Genomic DNA, 18,138 nt, shown 5'->3' on the forward strand with positions numbered 1-18,138 from the left:
AATTGATTATGTTTTAATGAGAAACCCGAGATCCTTCCAATGAAAAAAAGTTGAAGTATAATTTTTAAATAATAAAAATTATTCATAATTACAAAATATTTCTATATTATAGATATAGTTTGTCGATAACGAATGTATGTAAATTGCTACGAGCTTACAACTTCTTCTGCTAGATGGCCATGATTTTCACAAATTAATTTTTTTTACCATTATTTACTCGATAAGAGCATAATTGGAGGTATAATTATTAATTTACTGTTCAATTATCTTTGTATCTTCTGTTTCTGTGTTAAAAATGAATCGTTGATAATATAAATCCTCCTTTCCTCGTATGTTTGCAAAAGGTGTCATTTTGATTGTTATTACGAAGAGATACGGATATAAAAACAGAGATATACGTAAAGATAGTCTATACGAGGTGATATTATGTGTATTAGTTTAAGGTTAACCAATAACATATACGAACTCGAGCGAGTAAAGCACAGTCAACTGTTGCAAGTGCTAGTCACCGGTAATTTATTGTGATTTTGAAATGTAATGGGATATTTACATACCAAAAAATAGTTACGTTTATTTTTAACCGTAAGTGATGTGAAATTTTGACAACATTTATTTATACTTTATATTATCTTCTCTAATAATTTTCGTTTCAACGATATTATAATAACAAACATTTGAATTATTGTTCCGGTTCATCTTGGAAAGTTTCAAATGACAGTTTTATCATTTATTAAAAAATCTGTTCTATTAAGCATAATTATTCTAAACTATTAAAATTCTTGATTATTTTATATAAAAAAATTATCGTTTTATTATTATATAATTTAAATTCAAACCGTGTGTCGATTTGAATGTATTATGTAAAATGAAATGACATTTTTATGAACATAGTTGCTAATAATAATTTTTTATTGTTAGTAAAAAAATGAAACTCAGAAATACTTGTTCTATTATATAATTTTACATATTTTTTCTATTATAAAAATAATCAAATTAAAATTAAAAACAATATTTATCTATTAATATTTAATAATAATGTTGATAATTTTACTATATTACTATTTCTACAATATATATATTTTATTTTTTTAATTGAATTTTTTTTGTTATCTTATTATTCTAAAAAGATCAATTACAATAGAAATAATAATTACGCTGTATCTATTTCGATTTCTAATGATATTTTTTTTTTTTTATCATTTTTTTCGTGAATATTTGTAATAAAATAATAAAATTATTATATCGGAGATTCGAATTATTTTATTTTATTTTATTTTTTCAGGAAAAATTGATTAATAAATCAAATGTCATTATGGATGGAAAAATAAAAAAAGAAAGAAAAAAACATCCTAGAGAAGGAGCAAATCCTCTTAGTATTTTAACATTTGCGTAAGTTTTACAAAATACAGTGACTCGTTTAATTTTTTCTTTGTCATGCCCTACTAATAAAAATATTACTTAAATTGATAAGTAAACAATATCTTTGAATATGTGAAATTCTTGTGTAAATAAAATGACATTTATCTTGAATTCCATTATTAACCCAATAATACTTTATTAGTATTGTTATCTATTAGTATTCTTAGATAGAATTTTTTGAAGGTATATTCTTATTATCTTTTTTCTTTTATCTTTAATCAGTGAACATTAATATAAATTGCTTGAAAACAGATAATATTCTAGGTTTAAATATTTAGCTCAGTCATTGATTTAAAGATAATGGAAAATGAGATAAGTGATATTGTTTTCTTTTTATCATTTTAAAATTCTATTGAATTAAAATGTTATTTATAGTGTTAATTATTAGTAATAATAATAATAATAACAACAACAATAATAATAATAATAATAATAATATAATGTAATAATAATTATACTTTTTATTAATAGATTTACGCTTCCTATTTTTTGGAATGGTTCTCGTAAAGATTTAGAAGTAAGTGACTTATACAGACCTCTCAAAGAGCATAAAAGCAGTTATTTAGGAACAAAGATATCAAAAACATGGCAAAAGGAGTACAAAGCTTATGAAAAACAAAAGTTGCTAAATGAAAAGAAGGGAAAATACAATCAAAAAAAATTAAAGGAGCCTAGTTTACTAAAGGTTCTTTTCAAATGTTTTGGATTTCAATTACTTATATATGGAATATTTTTAGCGGTTGCGGACATTGTGCTTAGGTACATAATCATTTAACATATATTACTACGATAGAAAATACATTAAATACATTGAATTTTATAATATGATTATTGGTTCAGATTGTCACAACCTTTGTTTCTTCGTTTTTTGATCCATTACTGCAGTCAACCAAAAGTCGAATCTATACCAATACATACTGTAATGACCAATTTGTACAATTTTTCAAATTCTCAAGTTTATGAAATTGACAATGTGACGAAACCGTTAAGTCCCTTATTAAATCTCCTTTGTTTTCTAACTGTTAATTCTTTTATTTCCTATATGGCATTAATTTGTTTTTTGCTTGAAGTTTTTTTTTTTTTTTGCTTAGGAAGTAGAACAAAGTTGATTGCTACTAGTTGATTATCAAAGTAATACTTACTAATATTATTTTGGGTTTTTTTTTGGTAGTTTGCAATAAAATTAATTAATTAATCAATCAATAAAATATGTAATAATTCATTAAAAGTAATTTTATATATTTATTTTATATACAGGGTACTGCAACCTTTATTTCTTGGTCGACTCTTGAGAATGTATAATAGTGACAATGCTTTAGAAGGAGAAAAAGAAAATGCCTATTTATATGCGGGTGGTATAATACTATGTTCATTTTTATTGTTATTTGTTAGTCACCCGTACATGATGGGGGTACTTCATATTGGAATGAAGTTACGCGTGGCTTGTTGTACATTGCTATATAGAAAAGCATTGAAGCTTTCAAGAACTGCTTTAGGAGACACAACAGTGGGACAAGCAGTGAATCTTTTGTCTAATGATGTTAATAGATTTGATATAGCAATAATATATATACATTATTTGTGGATTGGTCCACTTGAAACTATCATTATAACATATTTTATGTATAGGCAAGTCGAACTATCTGCTATGTTTGGAGTTATAGTACTTTTATTATTTATTCCCTTACAAGGTAATTAAAATTAATAATTTCATATTTGTAGCTTTAGATAAATATATAAATGTATGTAATTTTTTTTTATATTTTATGTTACCGTTTTTTTTTTCGTTTTTTTATTTTTTTCTCTTTGTTTTTTCTTTTATAAATACATAGGATATTTGGGTAAAAAGTCCTCGGTGTTCAGATTAAAAACTGCTATTAGAACAGATGAAAGAGTCCGTTTGACCAATGAGATTATTAGTGGCATTCAAGCAATCAAAATGTATACCTGGGAGAAACCATTTAGTAAATTAATCGAAAGAGCTAGAAGGTATGCGTCTTATATGCGTCTTTTATGCGTCTTTTATGCGATTTGCATTTTTATATTCGTAAATGTGAAATTATTGATATTGTTATAGGAGAGAAATCAATATTATACGATATATGTCTTTCATTAGAGGTATTACCATGTCTTTTATTATGTTCACTACAAGGATGTCGCTTTTTATTACTATATTAGCTTATATACTGTATGGTCATAAAATTACTGCTGAGAAAGTGTTTATGTTACAAGCGTATTACAATATTTTACGTCTAACTATGACCGTCTATTTCCCACAAGGCAAGTATGTTTGAATAAATAATTATTTATAACGCTTGATTAATAAATCTAATAAAAAAAAATATATATTGATAATGCAAATAGGAGTAACACAAATAGCAGAATTATTAGTTTCTATAAAACGTTTACAAAAATTCATGTTGTACGAAGAACTTGAGGAAACGAGCAAGAAAACGGAAGAATGTAAAAATGAGAGATCAAAAGATGACCAAAATGATGTTAATAAAGTAGAAAAAGATACAAATGATGTGAAAAGTACAGATGTCGAAACGAACAATCAAACTGAATATATTTTATCATTAAGAAATGCTAATTGCAAATGGTTGGTGCACGATCAAGAAGACACGTTGAAGAATATCAATATTAATGTGAAATCGGGCGAATTAATTGCTGTTGTTGGCCAAGTTGGTTCTGGTAAAAGTAGTTTGCTTAACGTCATATTAAAAGAATTACCATTGAACTCTGGCATTATAGAGGTTTGTATCGTTTCTTCGATAATTGTATCTTGTTTGTGTAATTTGCCTCACTCTGATAGATACGATACGTCTTATCAATACGATAGTTGAAAATATTTGTTTTATATTGTTTTACAGATAAATGGTAGAATCACATATGCTAGTCAAGAACCATGGTTGTTCGCCGGCTCCGTTAGGCAAAATATTTTGTTTGGTAGAAAATTTGATCAATACCGTTACGATCGTGTAATTAAAGTCTGCCAACTGAAAAGAGATTTTACTTTATTACCATATGGAGACAAAACGATCGTCGGTGAAAGAGGAATTAGTTTGTCCGGTGGTCAACGTGCTAGGTAATTATTACATGCATATATGTAATTCTTTTAAAGATCACTATACTACGTTATCCATTTCAATTTGTTTGTATAGGATAAATTTAGCAAGAGCGGTTTACTCAGAAACAGAGATATACTTGTTGGATGATCCGTTGAGCGCCGTAGATGCTCACGTAGGCAAACATATGTTCGAAGAATGTATCGTGAAGTATTTAAAAGGAAAGACTAGAATTCTCGTCACGCATCAATTGCAATACTTACAAGCTGTAGACAGAATTATTGTTCTGAAAGATGGAGCAATCGAGGCGGAAGGGTATGATTCCAATTTTTTCGCCATTACTTTCAATCCGTTTAAATTACAATATTATTATTTATTTTTAGTTCTTACGAAAAACTTGCTTCCATGGGAATGGATTTTGGAAGATTGTTGGAGAAAGAGAGCGAGGAGGAAGAACAACAACGATCATCTAATCCACCAAGTAGGACTACTTCTCGACACGCTAGTGTAACATCTTTGAGTTCTATAAAAAGTAACACTAGTGAGAAAAATGATCCAGTCGAAGTAAGAATTTTCATAAAAAAAAAAAAAAAAAGATACAGATTGAATGAAAATCGTATATAAAACTGTTTATATTTATAGATAGCTGAAATGCAGTCGAAAGGCAAAGTTTCCGGTGAAGTGTATGCAAAATATTTCCGTGCAGGTGGAAATTGGTGTCTGGTAGCTACCATTGCTATATTTTGTGTGCTTGCACAAGGCCTCGCTAGTGGTAGTGATTTCTTTATCTCTGAATGGGTCAACATGGAAGAGAAATACGTAATTATTTCTTTAATCAGATCAAATTTCTTTTATCAAATTTTTGCGATTACAACGATTATAACGAGTAAATATTATTTATCCAAAGGTAAACGAGACGAACAACGAAGTGGAGATAAATTGGAAAGGTCCGTTAAGCCGTGAATATTGCATATATTTGTACACCGGCTTAGTCATTTCTACCGTTATAATTACTTTCATACGTTCATTTACCTTCTTTACGACATGTATGAAAGCATCAATTAGATTGCATGATCGTATGTTCCAATCTTTGAGTCAAGCAAGGATGAGGTTTTTCAATACCAACACGTCTGGACGTGTTCTTAATAGATTTTCAAAGGATATGGGCGCTATCGATGAAGTATTACCAATAGCATTAATCGATTGTATACAAATCGGCTTGTCCCTCCTTGGGATTGTAGCTGTTGTTGGAGTAGCTAATTATTGGTTACTAATACCCACCGTGATAATCGGAATAGTTTTCTACTATCTTCGTGTTTTCTATCTGGCAACTAGTCGCAGTGTCAAACGTCTGGATGGAGTTAGTGAGTACTTACTTTTAACACGATCTTTTTTTCTTAAAAGTGGAGAGAGAGAGAGAGAGAGAGAGGGAGAGAAAGAGTCTTCATCCAGTCTTCAGTTCTCTATTGTTTTTCATATGTAAAAGAAGGAACTTTTAATGATTTAAAAGTCATGAAATGAGTAACCGATTAATCAATTTATGATATAATAAATGCTAGCTCGATCCCCGGTCTTTGCACACCTCAGTGCAACCTTGGAAGGATTGCCAACAGTACGTGCCTTTAATGCCCAAGAAATTTTGACGAAAGAATTTGATGAACACCAAGATTTACATTCATCAGCATGGTACATATTCATATCTTCTTCAAGAGCGTTTGCATTCTGGCTGGATTTCTTCTGCGTTATTTACATCACCTTGGTTACTTTGAGTTTCTTGCTACTAGACACTGCCGCGGGGAAAGGTAACGTGGGTTTGGCCATAACGCAAAGTCTCGGATTAACTGGAATGTTCCAGTGGGGTATGAGACAAAGTACCGAGCTAGAAAATCAAATGACTTCAGTAGAACGTGTATTGGAGTATACGTAAGTAATCCACGAGAAAATTACTGTTAACATACAAACTATATTGCTATATACAAACTATATATATATACAAACATTTTCATTAACATTCTGTTAATTGTATTTTCAGCAATTTGGAGAGCGAACCACCCTTCGAAAGCACGCCGGATAAAAAACCTAAAGAAAATTGGCCAGACGAGGGTAAAATTGAGTTTCAAAACGTATCGATGAGATATAGTCCAACCGAGAGTCCGGTATTAAAGAATTTGAATATCATGATTTATTCGCACGAAAAGATAGGAATTGTTGGACGAACAGGTGCTGGAAAATCATCGCTAATATCGGCAATTTTTCGCCTTGCGTATCTCGACGGTGTTATCAAAATAGACGGTGTTCCGATTCACGAGATTGGACTTCACGATTTGCGTTCAAAGATTAGTATAATTCCTCAAGAACCCTTCCTATTCTCGGGTTCGTTGAGAAAGAATTTAGATCCTTTCGATAATTACAACGACGATGAACTTTGGCAAGCATTGGAAGAAGTTGAATTGAAAGAATATAACCTACAATCTCACATTAACGAAGGTGGTTCTAATCTGAGCGTTGGACAACGTCAATTGGTCTGTCTGGCACGCGCGATAATAAAAAACAATCCGATCCTTGTTCTTGACGAGGCAACTGCGAACGTCGATCCACAAACCGACGAGCTTATCCAGAAAACAATTCGTGTAAAATTTGCCAAATGTACAGTTCTCACTATTGCCCATCGTCTCAATACCGTGATGGACAGCGATCGAATTTTGGTTATGGACGCCGGTAATGCAGTGGTAAGCAATCGTTGATCAAATTTTTATTCTGTAATTGGAAAGTTGGAACGGATGATAAAATTTGTTTAATTTCGTAGGAGTTCGATGCTCCTCACGTGTTGATTCAAAAGAATGGACATTTGAACAGTATGATAAACGAAACGGGGCCGGCAATGGCAGAAGTTTTGAAAGAAATTGCACGCCTAAGCTACGAAAATCGAACGTCGACCACGCTTTGATGAACTTCATAACCTATTCACGGAATGGAATTGAGAATCCATTCTTCTCTTCGAAAGACTACGTTTACGTAGTGTTATTAGATAGTCTCTTTGTACAATTATATAAATTTATAGGACTAGTACTTTTAACGAAGTACATGTTATTTTCAGGGCTCATTTTTTTTTTTTTTTTTATCGAATTTCACGTTCGTCGATAATATCAATCATTGCCATAGACTGATATACCTTATGAGCGAACTTGAAATCAGTATTTTTATCCCGATAAATATTGCTTTAAATAATTGTAACAAGATTCAAATACGTACTTATATACATGTGATATGACATTATTTTTATACATACCGTACTATAATTAGAGATTTACCTCGTCGTTTCTTCCACGTATCGGTGCTGTGTAATATAAAAAAAACCATTCTTCAGAAGAATAGGTATCTATACGATTTCTTAAGTAGAAATGTTTCGATCGATTTATGCTCATATCAAAACAATTTTATTAAAAAAAAAAAAAACCGCGATTCTGTATTTAATTGCCACTTATGTACATAAAAATTGGAAAAAAAAAAGAAAAAAAAGAATTACGAGTTTGAGATATTTTCGGTTCTTTCCTCATCTGTATATATCGAATCGAATCTTAAATTCGTAATACGAAGCAAACGAGAGCAGCTTTATATAGTCGATCAAACGAATTTTCCCAGTTTTGTACTGTGTCAGAAGTGCAATTTTTTCTATTCAAGAATCTAAAAGGTTCATGTCTTATACTTATTATTTTACATAATAGACTTATTTTTCGTACAAGATGATATATCGTACGCTTAAGTGAAATTAATCGTATTATGTACAAGTGCCTATGTAATTTAATTATAAATGGAAAATATAAATGCAACATTTATCTTGTTGATACATCGTGTCTTTTTTTTTTCATTTTCAAAGAATTTTTCATTCACATTTAACATTTTCTATTATAGAAAATAACAATTATACGACGATTATTGTTATCCTTCTCGTCGTCGTCGTCGTTGTTGTTATTGTTTAACGATTAAAAATGGCAGTGATCTCGATAAATTTACGAAACGCAATCTCGTTAATAAAGAAAAAAAAAAGTGACAATTTAACCACGATTTCTGGAAATATAAATACTCTCTGTTTATTATCGAATTCTCGGACAATAATTTCCGTTTATTCTCCAATCAAACATGGACGCGAAGAGAAACGGACATTTTGATATTTGGTACGTGTAGAGCCTTGTATCGTCGACTGACACTGTTCAGAGTGTGCGCGATCGGAATCAAACGGAAACGAGATGCCATACACATATATACTTGCATACACATTTTTTTCACCATATTGTCCTTTAAAAAAATCCTAAAAACGATTGTCTTTTATTTTGTAACCAGGCGACGGAGAGAGAAAGAAAGAGAGAGAAAGAGAGAAAAAAAGAAACGCGACAACGAACGATTAAAGGATAGTTGTCGCTTTGTCATTTCGTATATCGCTAAACAAACAAGTATACCTCCTAACGTCTATATATACTCTGCTTATACTCGGCTCGCAACAATTGCCCGTGACGCGTGTGGATCAATCGTCCAGGCATATTCTCGCGAAACAAGTACACTAGTGTATCGTAATACTGACAGTAAAGAGATTACTATGATTATTAAAATTAAGCTCACGTTGCGGAATCTGCGCGTGTGTTTAACATTTAGAATAGGTACAATTATGCGGTTAGGTTATATGTTGCGGATAATCGTTACTTCTATCATTAGAATTACAGGATTTTCTGTAAGCGCCTCGCGTTCATTCGAGGCATGATTATTCTGAAAGAGATACAAAAACTATTATATACACATGCATACCAGATACACGCGTATGTATACACTCGTACACGCATCCTTTATCCTTTTCCTCCTTTTACACATACACACATATATATACAAACCAGTATAAAATACTTATGTGTTACTATCATTATAGTCTTACGATTAAGTAAATTTTTTTCTTTTTTTTTTTCGCTAAAAACCGCGCATAAAATCCTCTTAGAAAAGTACGTCTAAAAACATAGACTTTTACACAATTCTTGATCTCCATTCGAACGATCGATCAACATCTAAACGGTATATAAATAATACGGTCTTAGTTAAGTAAATAAATAAGAATAACGAAGCACCCGAATTGTTCGATATATACAAAAACATAGAAAACGAGAATAGTCTACGTAATAAGCGATGCTATATATATGTATACGTATATGTATATAGAGACGAGAGAAACGAGAGAGAGAGAGACTCTTCCTCTCTCCTCATCTTTTAATATTTTATCATGTAACTTGTTCTCACATCTCGATTCTTTTCTTTCTTTCGCTCGCTTCGAAGTGTCACGTACACGTGCGAAGAAGGAAGACTGCGAGTGTCGTCCATATTTTCCTCTTTCCTCGAGCGTCGCAAGGGATCGTTGTCGGCCATACGTGGAGAGTAAGAGATACGAAACGAGATGGCGCGTATTTCGTTCGCGATAAGAAAAAGAAAGTTTTCGCTCACTATTACGTATATACACCACCAACCCGTATCTCGCACTTCAAACTGCCACTTTTCAAAAATCTTCTTTTCAAAATCACTTTATTCGGGACGAGAGAACAACTCGCCAAAGCGACATCGTTTCATCACGGCCGAAACGGGAACGAAACACATTGCGAAAAACACTGATTCGAACACGGGGAACGATCGACGTTCGGCGAGAAACAAAAGGATGTTGAAATTTTCGAGGAAAGGATTCGTTTTTTTCGCATGAAAACACGATGGACGATCGAACACGTTTGGCACGATGCCGCGTCGCTTCGCGCAAAAGCGGAAGTAAGAAACGCGGATGTATGTATATGGATGGATGGATGGATGGATGGATGGATAGATGAATGCACGTAGGAATACACATATCTTCTCTCCGATCATCTCTTCCTTAAGCTTACACTAAAACCTCGAGGCTTTCGCGCGAGCGAGCCTTCTGCTGTCCGCACTTTCCATTCGCTTGGACGATCATGGCGACCGACTGGCAGCCACCTTCGGTGCTGATTGGTCGGACGGGAGGCATGGCGAGCCGGAGCTTGTACCAAAATTTATTATGGTCACCAGAAGCGGACGTGTTCCACGCCTCGTCCCAGTGGAGGATCTTGAGGCGATCGAGGGATAATTCGGTCGAATTGTTGCAGCCCCGATTCGATCGTTTCGCGATCGTGGTCGCGCTCGGCAAATCCTTGGTCACGATCGCTATCGTTCGTGTCGCGAGCGACGACAACTGGTTCAGTATGGGGCCCACGCTCGCCTCGTTCCAAACGTTTCCCAGACAGGCTGGGCTCAGGATCACGACGATCCTTCGGCTCGAGGCGACGTGCGCGCCGATCTCCAACGCCCCTGAAAACGAAAATTCATTTTATTTTCCATTCTATAAATTTTCACCGCGCAGCAGTGATGATGATTTTTTAAGACTTTATAATTTCATTTCGAGACACCCGGTATGTATCGAGAGACGGAGTTTAGGGATCCAAGCCTAATTCGAATACGGGAGACAAACACCAACAACTCGTTCGCCGTCCAAGAGGGAAACTGACCCAACTTTCTAATTCAATTTGCCAAATTTCACGTTCCGCGCTGCGAGTCCACAGTGGATATCCCGAAGGATAACCTTTCCCTTCTCTCTCTCTCTCTCTCTCTCTCTCTCTCTCTCTCTCTCCATCGCTCGATGAAGAAGAGGAAAAGCTGGCATTTTTTTCCAATTACATTTACTTGTATATGTTGCAATATGCGTTGAAGGAAGAACACACGACAGAGAGAGAGAGAGAAGCGCGGAACGAAATTTATGTATAGGCTAGTTTGCAACGAGGTGAATCGAGGTCGCAATTTGCATTAATAAAATCGGTGGCCGGAATCCGTTCTCACCCTCTCGGTCCAATTTCGCTCCCCCTCCCCCTGCCAATTAGAACGAAATCAGCGTCTGAATATGTTTTTCACCCGTTGGTGATATTCACGAGAGGCTGCTGTCAAAACTAGATCGCGTTAACTTGATTCCAATACGCAACAACTATTTCAACAACGTTTCATTTGCGTTCAATTCATTTCAACTTGCGTTACAATTCAACGATTGCAATGTCATACTTGATGATAAGAAACGACGGGATTCGCGTAATTTTTTCCTATTTTCCATATCACATCGATCTCTGTGATCGAGCGTGATTCTCGACTTGAGAGGTTTGTCGACGAGAGAGAGAGAGAGAAAGAGAGAGAGAGGGAAAGATTGTTCCGCCCGCCACCACGCGACAGGAAACTTAATAATCGAGGGAGGGGGAGAGGCGAGCCGCGTTTAATTAAAGTCCAGTCTTACAATTCTGATTCAGTTGGGAGAGCTCGAGCGACGTGCACTTGTACCGATGCCTCGACTCCAGCGTTGGTATAACTATGCCGATGGCCAGGTTCGAGTCTTTCTCGTGGTAGCAGACCAGGGCGTCGCTTTCCTTTCCATCTGAAATTCGTCAAAATTCATGGTTAGAGGCAGCACGTTCAATCCAATTACGATTCCACCGGTCGTCCAGTCGAAACGTAAACGGAGGGTGAGACGAATTTCCGGGAAGTGGGGGGAGACGGTACACCTCAAGTCTATGGCAAAAAAATTTATTTATTTATCAGTTTCGCGACGAAGGCAATTTTTTTCTTCTTCTCCCTCCCTTTCGAAGAAAAATCGTAAGAATCTCGATAAACGTTCCGTCATCGTGATGACGATGATTTCTCTTTCCTGGAAAAACTGTATACTCACACACATACAAAACCGCATACAAAACCACACACAACCACACACACACGCGGATACACACACACAACCACGCGCGCGCACACAATCACACACACTATTTCACACACGCGCGGGGACACACACACACACACACACACACACACACACACACACACACACACACACACACACACACACACACACACACACACACACACACACACACAAGCATGTGTTCACACATATACACACACTCGAATATAGACATGGACACACACACACACACACACACACACACACACACACACACACACACACACACACACACACACACACACACACACACACACACACACACACACACACACAAAACCACGCGCGCGTACACAATCACACACACTCTCCCACATACGTGCGGGCGGACACACACACACACACACACACACACACACACACACACACACACACACACACACACACACACACACACACACACACACACACACACAAAACCACACACTACACACACAAATCACGCGCACACAGAATCACGTACACTCTCCCACGCACACGCGGACACACACACACATACACACACACATACAACCGCACAGAACCACAGAATCACACACAATCACACACACAAATCACGCGCACACAGAATCATGTACTCTCTCCCACGCGACACACATACACACACACACACACAACTCGCGCATAACCATGCCTCCCACACACACAGAGATCAGACGTTGCGGATTTCTCTTTTCTGGAAACAAATCGATCGACTTCTAGGAACCGTGATAGATTTCACTTTCTCGATGGTTATTCGGCTAATAGAGAGAAAACGGTCTCAGCGAAACGTTAACGGAGGAGGCGCGCCTCTTCCGAGAAGAATCGTAATCCGCGCCAATTTTCCAGCTTCCGTATTAGGGTCGATCGGCGGCGCGATCTTATCGGACGAGAGACAACGCCATCTCTTTTTTCGCTCGCGTGCAATGTTCGATTTTTTTTCCTTCTCCTTCGAGCCGTCCGAACCCGTATCCTTGCTTCGAAAATCCGCCACGGCCATTTCCTATCTGAAAATCAACAATCCGATAAGCGGCAAGGCTGAGGCTTATCGCGGAACGGGGGCTACTGCTTCGGCGAATAGCGGCGTATAAGGAGAAGAACGGGCCGAGGAATTGCGTTTAACGGCGCGTCGTTCAATGGAGAAGGTATCCCCCCCACCCCTCGATTATCCGGAACAGTTAGATCCGAGTTCGTGAGCAAAATAAAGAGTACGGGGAAAAATCGTTAACGCGGCCTCTTTTCCGTGGATTAAACCGAGATTAAACGATCTCGAATCGCTGGGGATATTAGGGTGAGTATCCTTGGGGGTATCGAGCGACACCTAACACTATTCCAGATATTCGTAAAACTTGGAATGGTGAGGATTCGATATGTTAATTTGGATTAAGAAAAGAAAGGTAATTGATAACCGTCTTTTAAAACATTCATGGCGAGTTGGGATAAAGGGAGGAAAAAGTTCGAAGAGAAAAAAGACTACGAAATGGTCATGATAAAAAAAAAAGGAGACTTACGCTTTCTCTTTCCCTAACGAATGTATAAACGTTCCTTATCGCGAGTTACGGGGTAAAAGATCGAATTCGATTAATCCCCTGGTTGCAGGGGTGTAATGGAATAATTACCGTTCTCCTCGAGAGGGGCGAATTTGTCGCGGCAGAGCAGAACCAGTGGCAGCCAGCAGCGAGCGTAGAACGCGCCGGCCGAGATCAGCAAAACCAGCACTAGAACGCCCACCAGGAACGATCTTCTCCAGGATCCGTTTTGCAGTCCCAGCGCGAATTGCGGCTCTGCGAATGGAAACGGTTCGTTGGAGATAAAAGCGAATCGCGATATCGCGAGGAGGGAGAGAAGGATTGGAACGAGGGAGTAAATACAAGAAAGTTAGTTTTGGCAGGATAAAAGCGTAAACGCGAGCGCCGTACGAATTTCGGTTAATTGGACGGGATTAATTGGGCTACATCGTAGACCGGTAACGAGCGGCGAATTAAATCGATCGAAATCGTTACGAGACATCGTTTCCACTATGGATCGAGTCGTTAATTAGCGGTAAACTAGCGCTACCGTTTCTTTCTCAATTTTTCGCCAACGATACGCACGCGTTGCGTTTCTCGTAATCCTCGCCGGATGGAATTTACCTTGTCGATAAACGTGAGCTGGTAACGTGATCTCCTCGTCTACTCCGTTGCTAACTTCGCATTTGTACTCCCCGTAATCTTCCAGAGTGATGTCCTCGATCTCCAAGTAAGAGCCAATGATCTGATTGTTTTCCCTGAAAAAGAAAAAAAAAAAAAAAAAAAACAGTCATCGTCTATGTTTTTAACCGAAAACATGATAAAAGCGAGAAAATGGCGGACCTCGGTAGAGTTCTCGCAATCTCGGTAATTAAATACGGCGAAAATGATTTCTTCATCTTTCGAAGAATCGAACGCGCGTAAATCCGACCTCGTGCCCGAGAACGCGATTACGCCACTCGCTCGTATCCAACGGAAAAAGAAGCTGACCTCATCTATCGCGATCATTTTCCTTCCCATATTTTACACCTGCGCTCTCGGCCGACCAATTTTCTAATTTCGGTCGACGTGGCACGCGCGATCCAACTTCTACTCAAACACATACGCATTTCTAAGCACTGTGTACACGTATGTACGTATACGCGTATACGCGGAGCAGGTCGCACGAAGGCGAGTCTCTTTGTTTCGACCGAGACGGTCATAAATCAGTCGATGCGAGGGGCACGTTCGTTCGGTCAAGTTCTTTGGTCGCGATCGTGCGTTATTAAGCTTATAGAGTCATCAGCTGTCCGCGGACAGTTTGATGTTTCAACCTCGGCCGAGCGCTAATCGATCGATCCCATCTCAACGCTTTTTTTTCTCGGGAATCATAGCAATCGTGACGCAACGCGACGTTATCTTTGTTATCTTTGGCACACCTATCGAATGAATAGTCAAAAAGTCGAATTCGAGCAATTACGCGCATCCACGACTGTTCGCGTAACGAAGTTTGCGTAACGAAAAAATATGCCATCGGTTGTAACCGGTGTAAAAAGTTGCAAACGTTAAAAACCGATGATTCGTTTGCAACCGATGCCAAGCGGAACAACGTCGAATCGCGATGAAAATTCAATTCACCGTCGTTTATATATATTTTTTTTTTTTTCGTCTGTAGTTCCATTATCCTCGAATCGATTTCCCGAATAACGAAGCGAATCCCGTTAAAAACTTTGCACGTCATTTTTTTTTTCCTTTCGAATCTTTTCGTTTTCCGCCACGTTTATTCCCCGATTCGATCGAATCCATAAAAGCAGACTGGATAATTCGACGAGTATTCAACTTCCCCCCCCCCCTCCTTCGCCTTTTGCCCGTCGACCGCATCGAAAAGTTTTCGAGAGTCACGCGCAACGTGAATTTTAAATCCACCAACTTTCTCGGGATCTAGCATCGACTGGCATCGGGTTTCCTCATTCGCGATTCAATAGGGCAAGTTTTAATTAAAACTCGCCCGCCAAAAATTCCAAACAATCGGGAAACGCCATTCATTACAGAAAACGACGCGCAACGCGAAAGCAAATTTCGTTCGACGTTCTCCCCTTTCGGATTCTATTTTCTTCGCCACTTTACACACACAGATCTTCACCTCGCGTATATGCGTGGGTTCGGCATACGTGTTAGAGGTTAGGTGCGTCGTCGAGTCGTCGAAACGCTTAATAAATTTCCGTTGCGCTGAAACAAATATTGGTATTGGTCAAACATTCGAAGCGGTACAAGAATCTTGCTGCGAGTTCTCGGTGAAAAGTCCTTCTCTGGTTCGTAGAAATATCGTTCCCCGGTCAATCGTGATCACGTACGCGTTTCGAATCAATCGCGACCGAATCGAGTTCGCGAAATTCTTTCTCTTCGTAACGTATTTTAGAGAAATATGAAAATACAAGTACAATGCGTATTATATTTTGCCGATAAGTTAGGCCGCGATCGAAAAATTTGGATCAACGCCATCTCGCGTTTGGATCGCCGAAGCTCTGACTCGTTACTAGCGTAGCAGAATGTGCGAGGAGGTATTCGATAGACAAGGAAAGCAACACTGTGCGAAAAGGACGAAGAAAGCGTGCCACTATTTTTGCTTATGCAACTCCTAATATTTTCTAACCTAATTGACGCAACGTTGAAAATTAATTTATCGCTCGTTCGTTAATAAAAATTTCTGCACTTTTATTGTACTCGCATTTTAAAACTGAAACCTCAGGGAAGTTTCTCGTGTAAATTTTAATACGATATTTTTTCCAATTAATTATTTATTAATAATTAATGTCATGGATCAACGCTCGATGCGTTTTTTTTTTTAATTTATCATTATTATAAGATTAATTTCTAAATATAGTACTTTCACGTATAAATTTCATGCATAATTTTTTCGAACGAATAAATCGATCGATTCTTCGACTCGGACAGGAAAATGGAGGCTCGCGATTGAAACATTCGCTAAGATAATTCGCTTAATAAATAATTGATTAAAAAGAATTTAAAATTTACACGAGAAACTTGTCTAAACTGTTATTTTTAAGACACGAATTTAAAAGTACAGAAATTTTTAATAACAAACGAGTAACTATTAATTTTCAATATTTGGTGTAAATATAAATCCATGAATCTAAAATATCACATCTTTCTTTACATTCACGTGCAAATTTTATTTATAATTTCGTTGTTGTTTGAACGAATAAATTAATCGATTATTTGTTACAAATTTACGATTGAAACGATTCTTCGATTATATAAATAATTAAATGGAAAGAATATCACGTTAAAATTTACACGATAACTCGTGTGACGTTTTAGTTTTAAAACGCGAGTAATAAAGGTGTAGAAGTTTTTATCAACGAACGAGCGATTAATTAATTTTCGACGTTACGTCCATTACATTATAACATATCAGGAGTTACATAACCAAAAATAGTGGCACGCTTTCTCTCTCCTTCTCGCACAGTATTATTCTCCTTGTCTGTCGAATACCTCCTCGCACATTCTGCTACGCTAGTAACGAGTCGAAGCTTCGGCGATCCAAACGCGAGATGGCGCTGATCAAAATTTTTTCGATCGCCATCTAACTTATCGACAAAATATATACGTATTCACTCGTACGCTTTCTCATACGCGTCTAGATGTATAAAAATATACGCGTTTCGTAAGAATGAAATAAGATGGATTATTTTCTTTCGCCAAACGAAAAATAAAACGTTTAAATTTGAAAAACGAGAGGAGAATACTATTTAAAATTAACTTTACAATAGAACGATAATCAAATAGATTGAAAATCGCGCGTTCGAGATCAATCGGCAGGAATGAAGATTGATGGGTCTCTAACGGCGATTCATAGAACGGCATTCTCGTCAATTGGAATAGTTTAAATCGACTTAACGGCTCGGAATTTATAGAGTGTTCGAAGAAACGCGCGTTATGTTCGATCCTCTCTTTACCAATATCCCTGGGCCGGCTATCATCGCGCGGTCGACAATCCTGTTTAATCAAGGGAAACCGATAAACTCGATATTCACCGTCATCCGCTGTTCGAGTTTTTAATTAAAACTCCTCCCCGATCTTCTTTCTCTCCGCGTTCGTTCGATTCAAACGAACTTTCCTCGACCAACAACTTTCTTACCAATCTCTCTCTCTCTCTCTCTCTCTTTCTCTGTACTCGAAACACTCGAAACAGATAATCGGTTTACACGGTTACACCACACGATCGAGATTTTTTCCCCCCCCCTCCTTGTTTTTTCCTCGGTGGCGCGAATCGCGCGGCCTCGCTCGAACGGACTTTACGTGGAAATAGGAGGATTTTCAGGGATGTCGACGGAACGCGGCAACGTCA

General features: G+C 37.1%; 2 protein-coding genes across 2 annotated transcripts in view; one reads left to right on the forward strand and one right to left on the reverse strand.

Moving 5' to 3' along the window:
• The first annotated feature begins 257 nt into the window (after positions 1-257).
• On the forward strand, positions 258-8,534 carry LOC410269 (probable multidrug resistance-associated protein lethal(2)03659). The gene is made up of 15 exons (XM_393750.7): positions 258-582; positions 1,283-1,389; positions 1,891-2,178; positions 2,677-3,110; positions 3,252-3,408; positions 3,497-3,699; positions 3,784-4,175; positions 4,293-4,507; positions 4,584-4,802; positions 4,871-5,051; positions 5,130-5,306; positions 5,395-5,851; positions 6,047-6,410; positions 6,520-7,216; positions 7,294-8,534. The coding sequence occupies exons 2-15, from the start codon at positions 1,313-1,315 to the stop codon at positions 7,432-7,434; spliced, it is 4,002 nt and encodes a 1,333-aa protein (XP_393750.5). The 5' UTR covers positions 258-582; positions 1,283-1,312; the 3' UTR covers positions 7,435-8,534.
• Positions 7,584-18,138, reverse strand: part of LOC100578939 (single Ig IL-1-related receptor) — a 56,449-nt gene continuing 45,894 nt past the window's right edge. Inside the window, exons 4-7 of the mRNA XM_003251514.4 lie at positions 14,412-14,545; positions 13,899-14,063; positions 11,803-11,940; positions 7,584-10,835 (exon numbers count right to left, since the gene is read on the reverse strand). Of these exons, the coding sequence (XP_003251562.1) occupies positions 10,390-10,835; positions 11,803-11,940; positions 13,899-14,063; positions 14,412-14,545 (883 nt within the window). The 3' untranslated portion in view covers positions 7,584-10,389. The remainder of the gene's footprint in view (positions 10,836-11,802; positions 11,941-13,898; positions 14,064-14,411; positions 14,546-18,138) is intronic.

The sequence above is a fragment of the Apis mellifera genome, linkage group LG11, assembly GCF_003254395.2.
Source record: "Apis mellifera strain DH4 linkage group LG11, Amel_HAv3.1, whole genome shotgun sequence".
In the NCBI taxonomy this organism is placed as follows: Eukaryota; Metazoa; Arthropoda; class Insecta; order Hymenoptera; family Apidae; genus Apis; species Apis mellifera.

Excerpts from the sequence above, each read along its gene's own strand:
- LOC410269 (XM_393750.7), top strand. The coding sequence starts at position 1,313 with ATGGATGGAAAAATAAAAAAAGAAAGAAAAAAACATCCTAGAGAAGGA. Across the intron at positions 1,390-1,890 it reads CTTAGTATTTTAACATTTGC|ATTTACGCTTCCTATTTTTT; the intron begins GTAAGTTTTACA and ends TTTTATTAATAG. Across the intron at positions 7,217-7,293 it reads TGGACGCCGGTAATGCAGTG|GAGTTCGATGCTCCTCACGT; the intron begins GTAAGCAATCGT and ends TTAATTTCGTAG.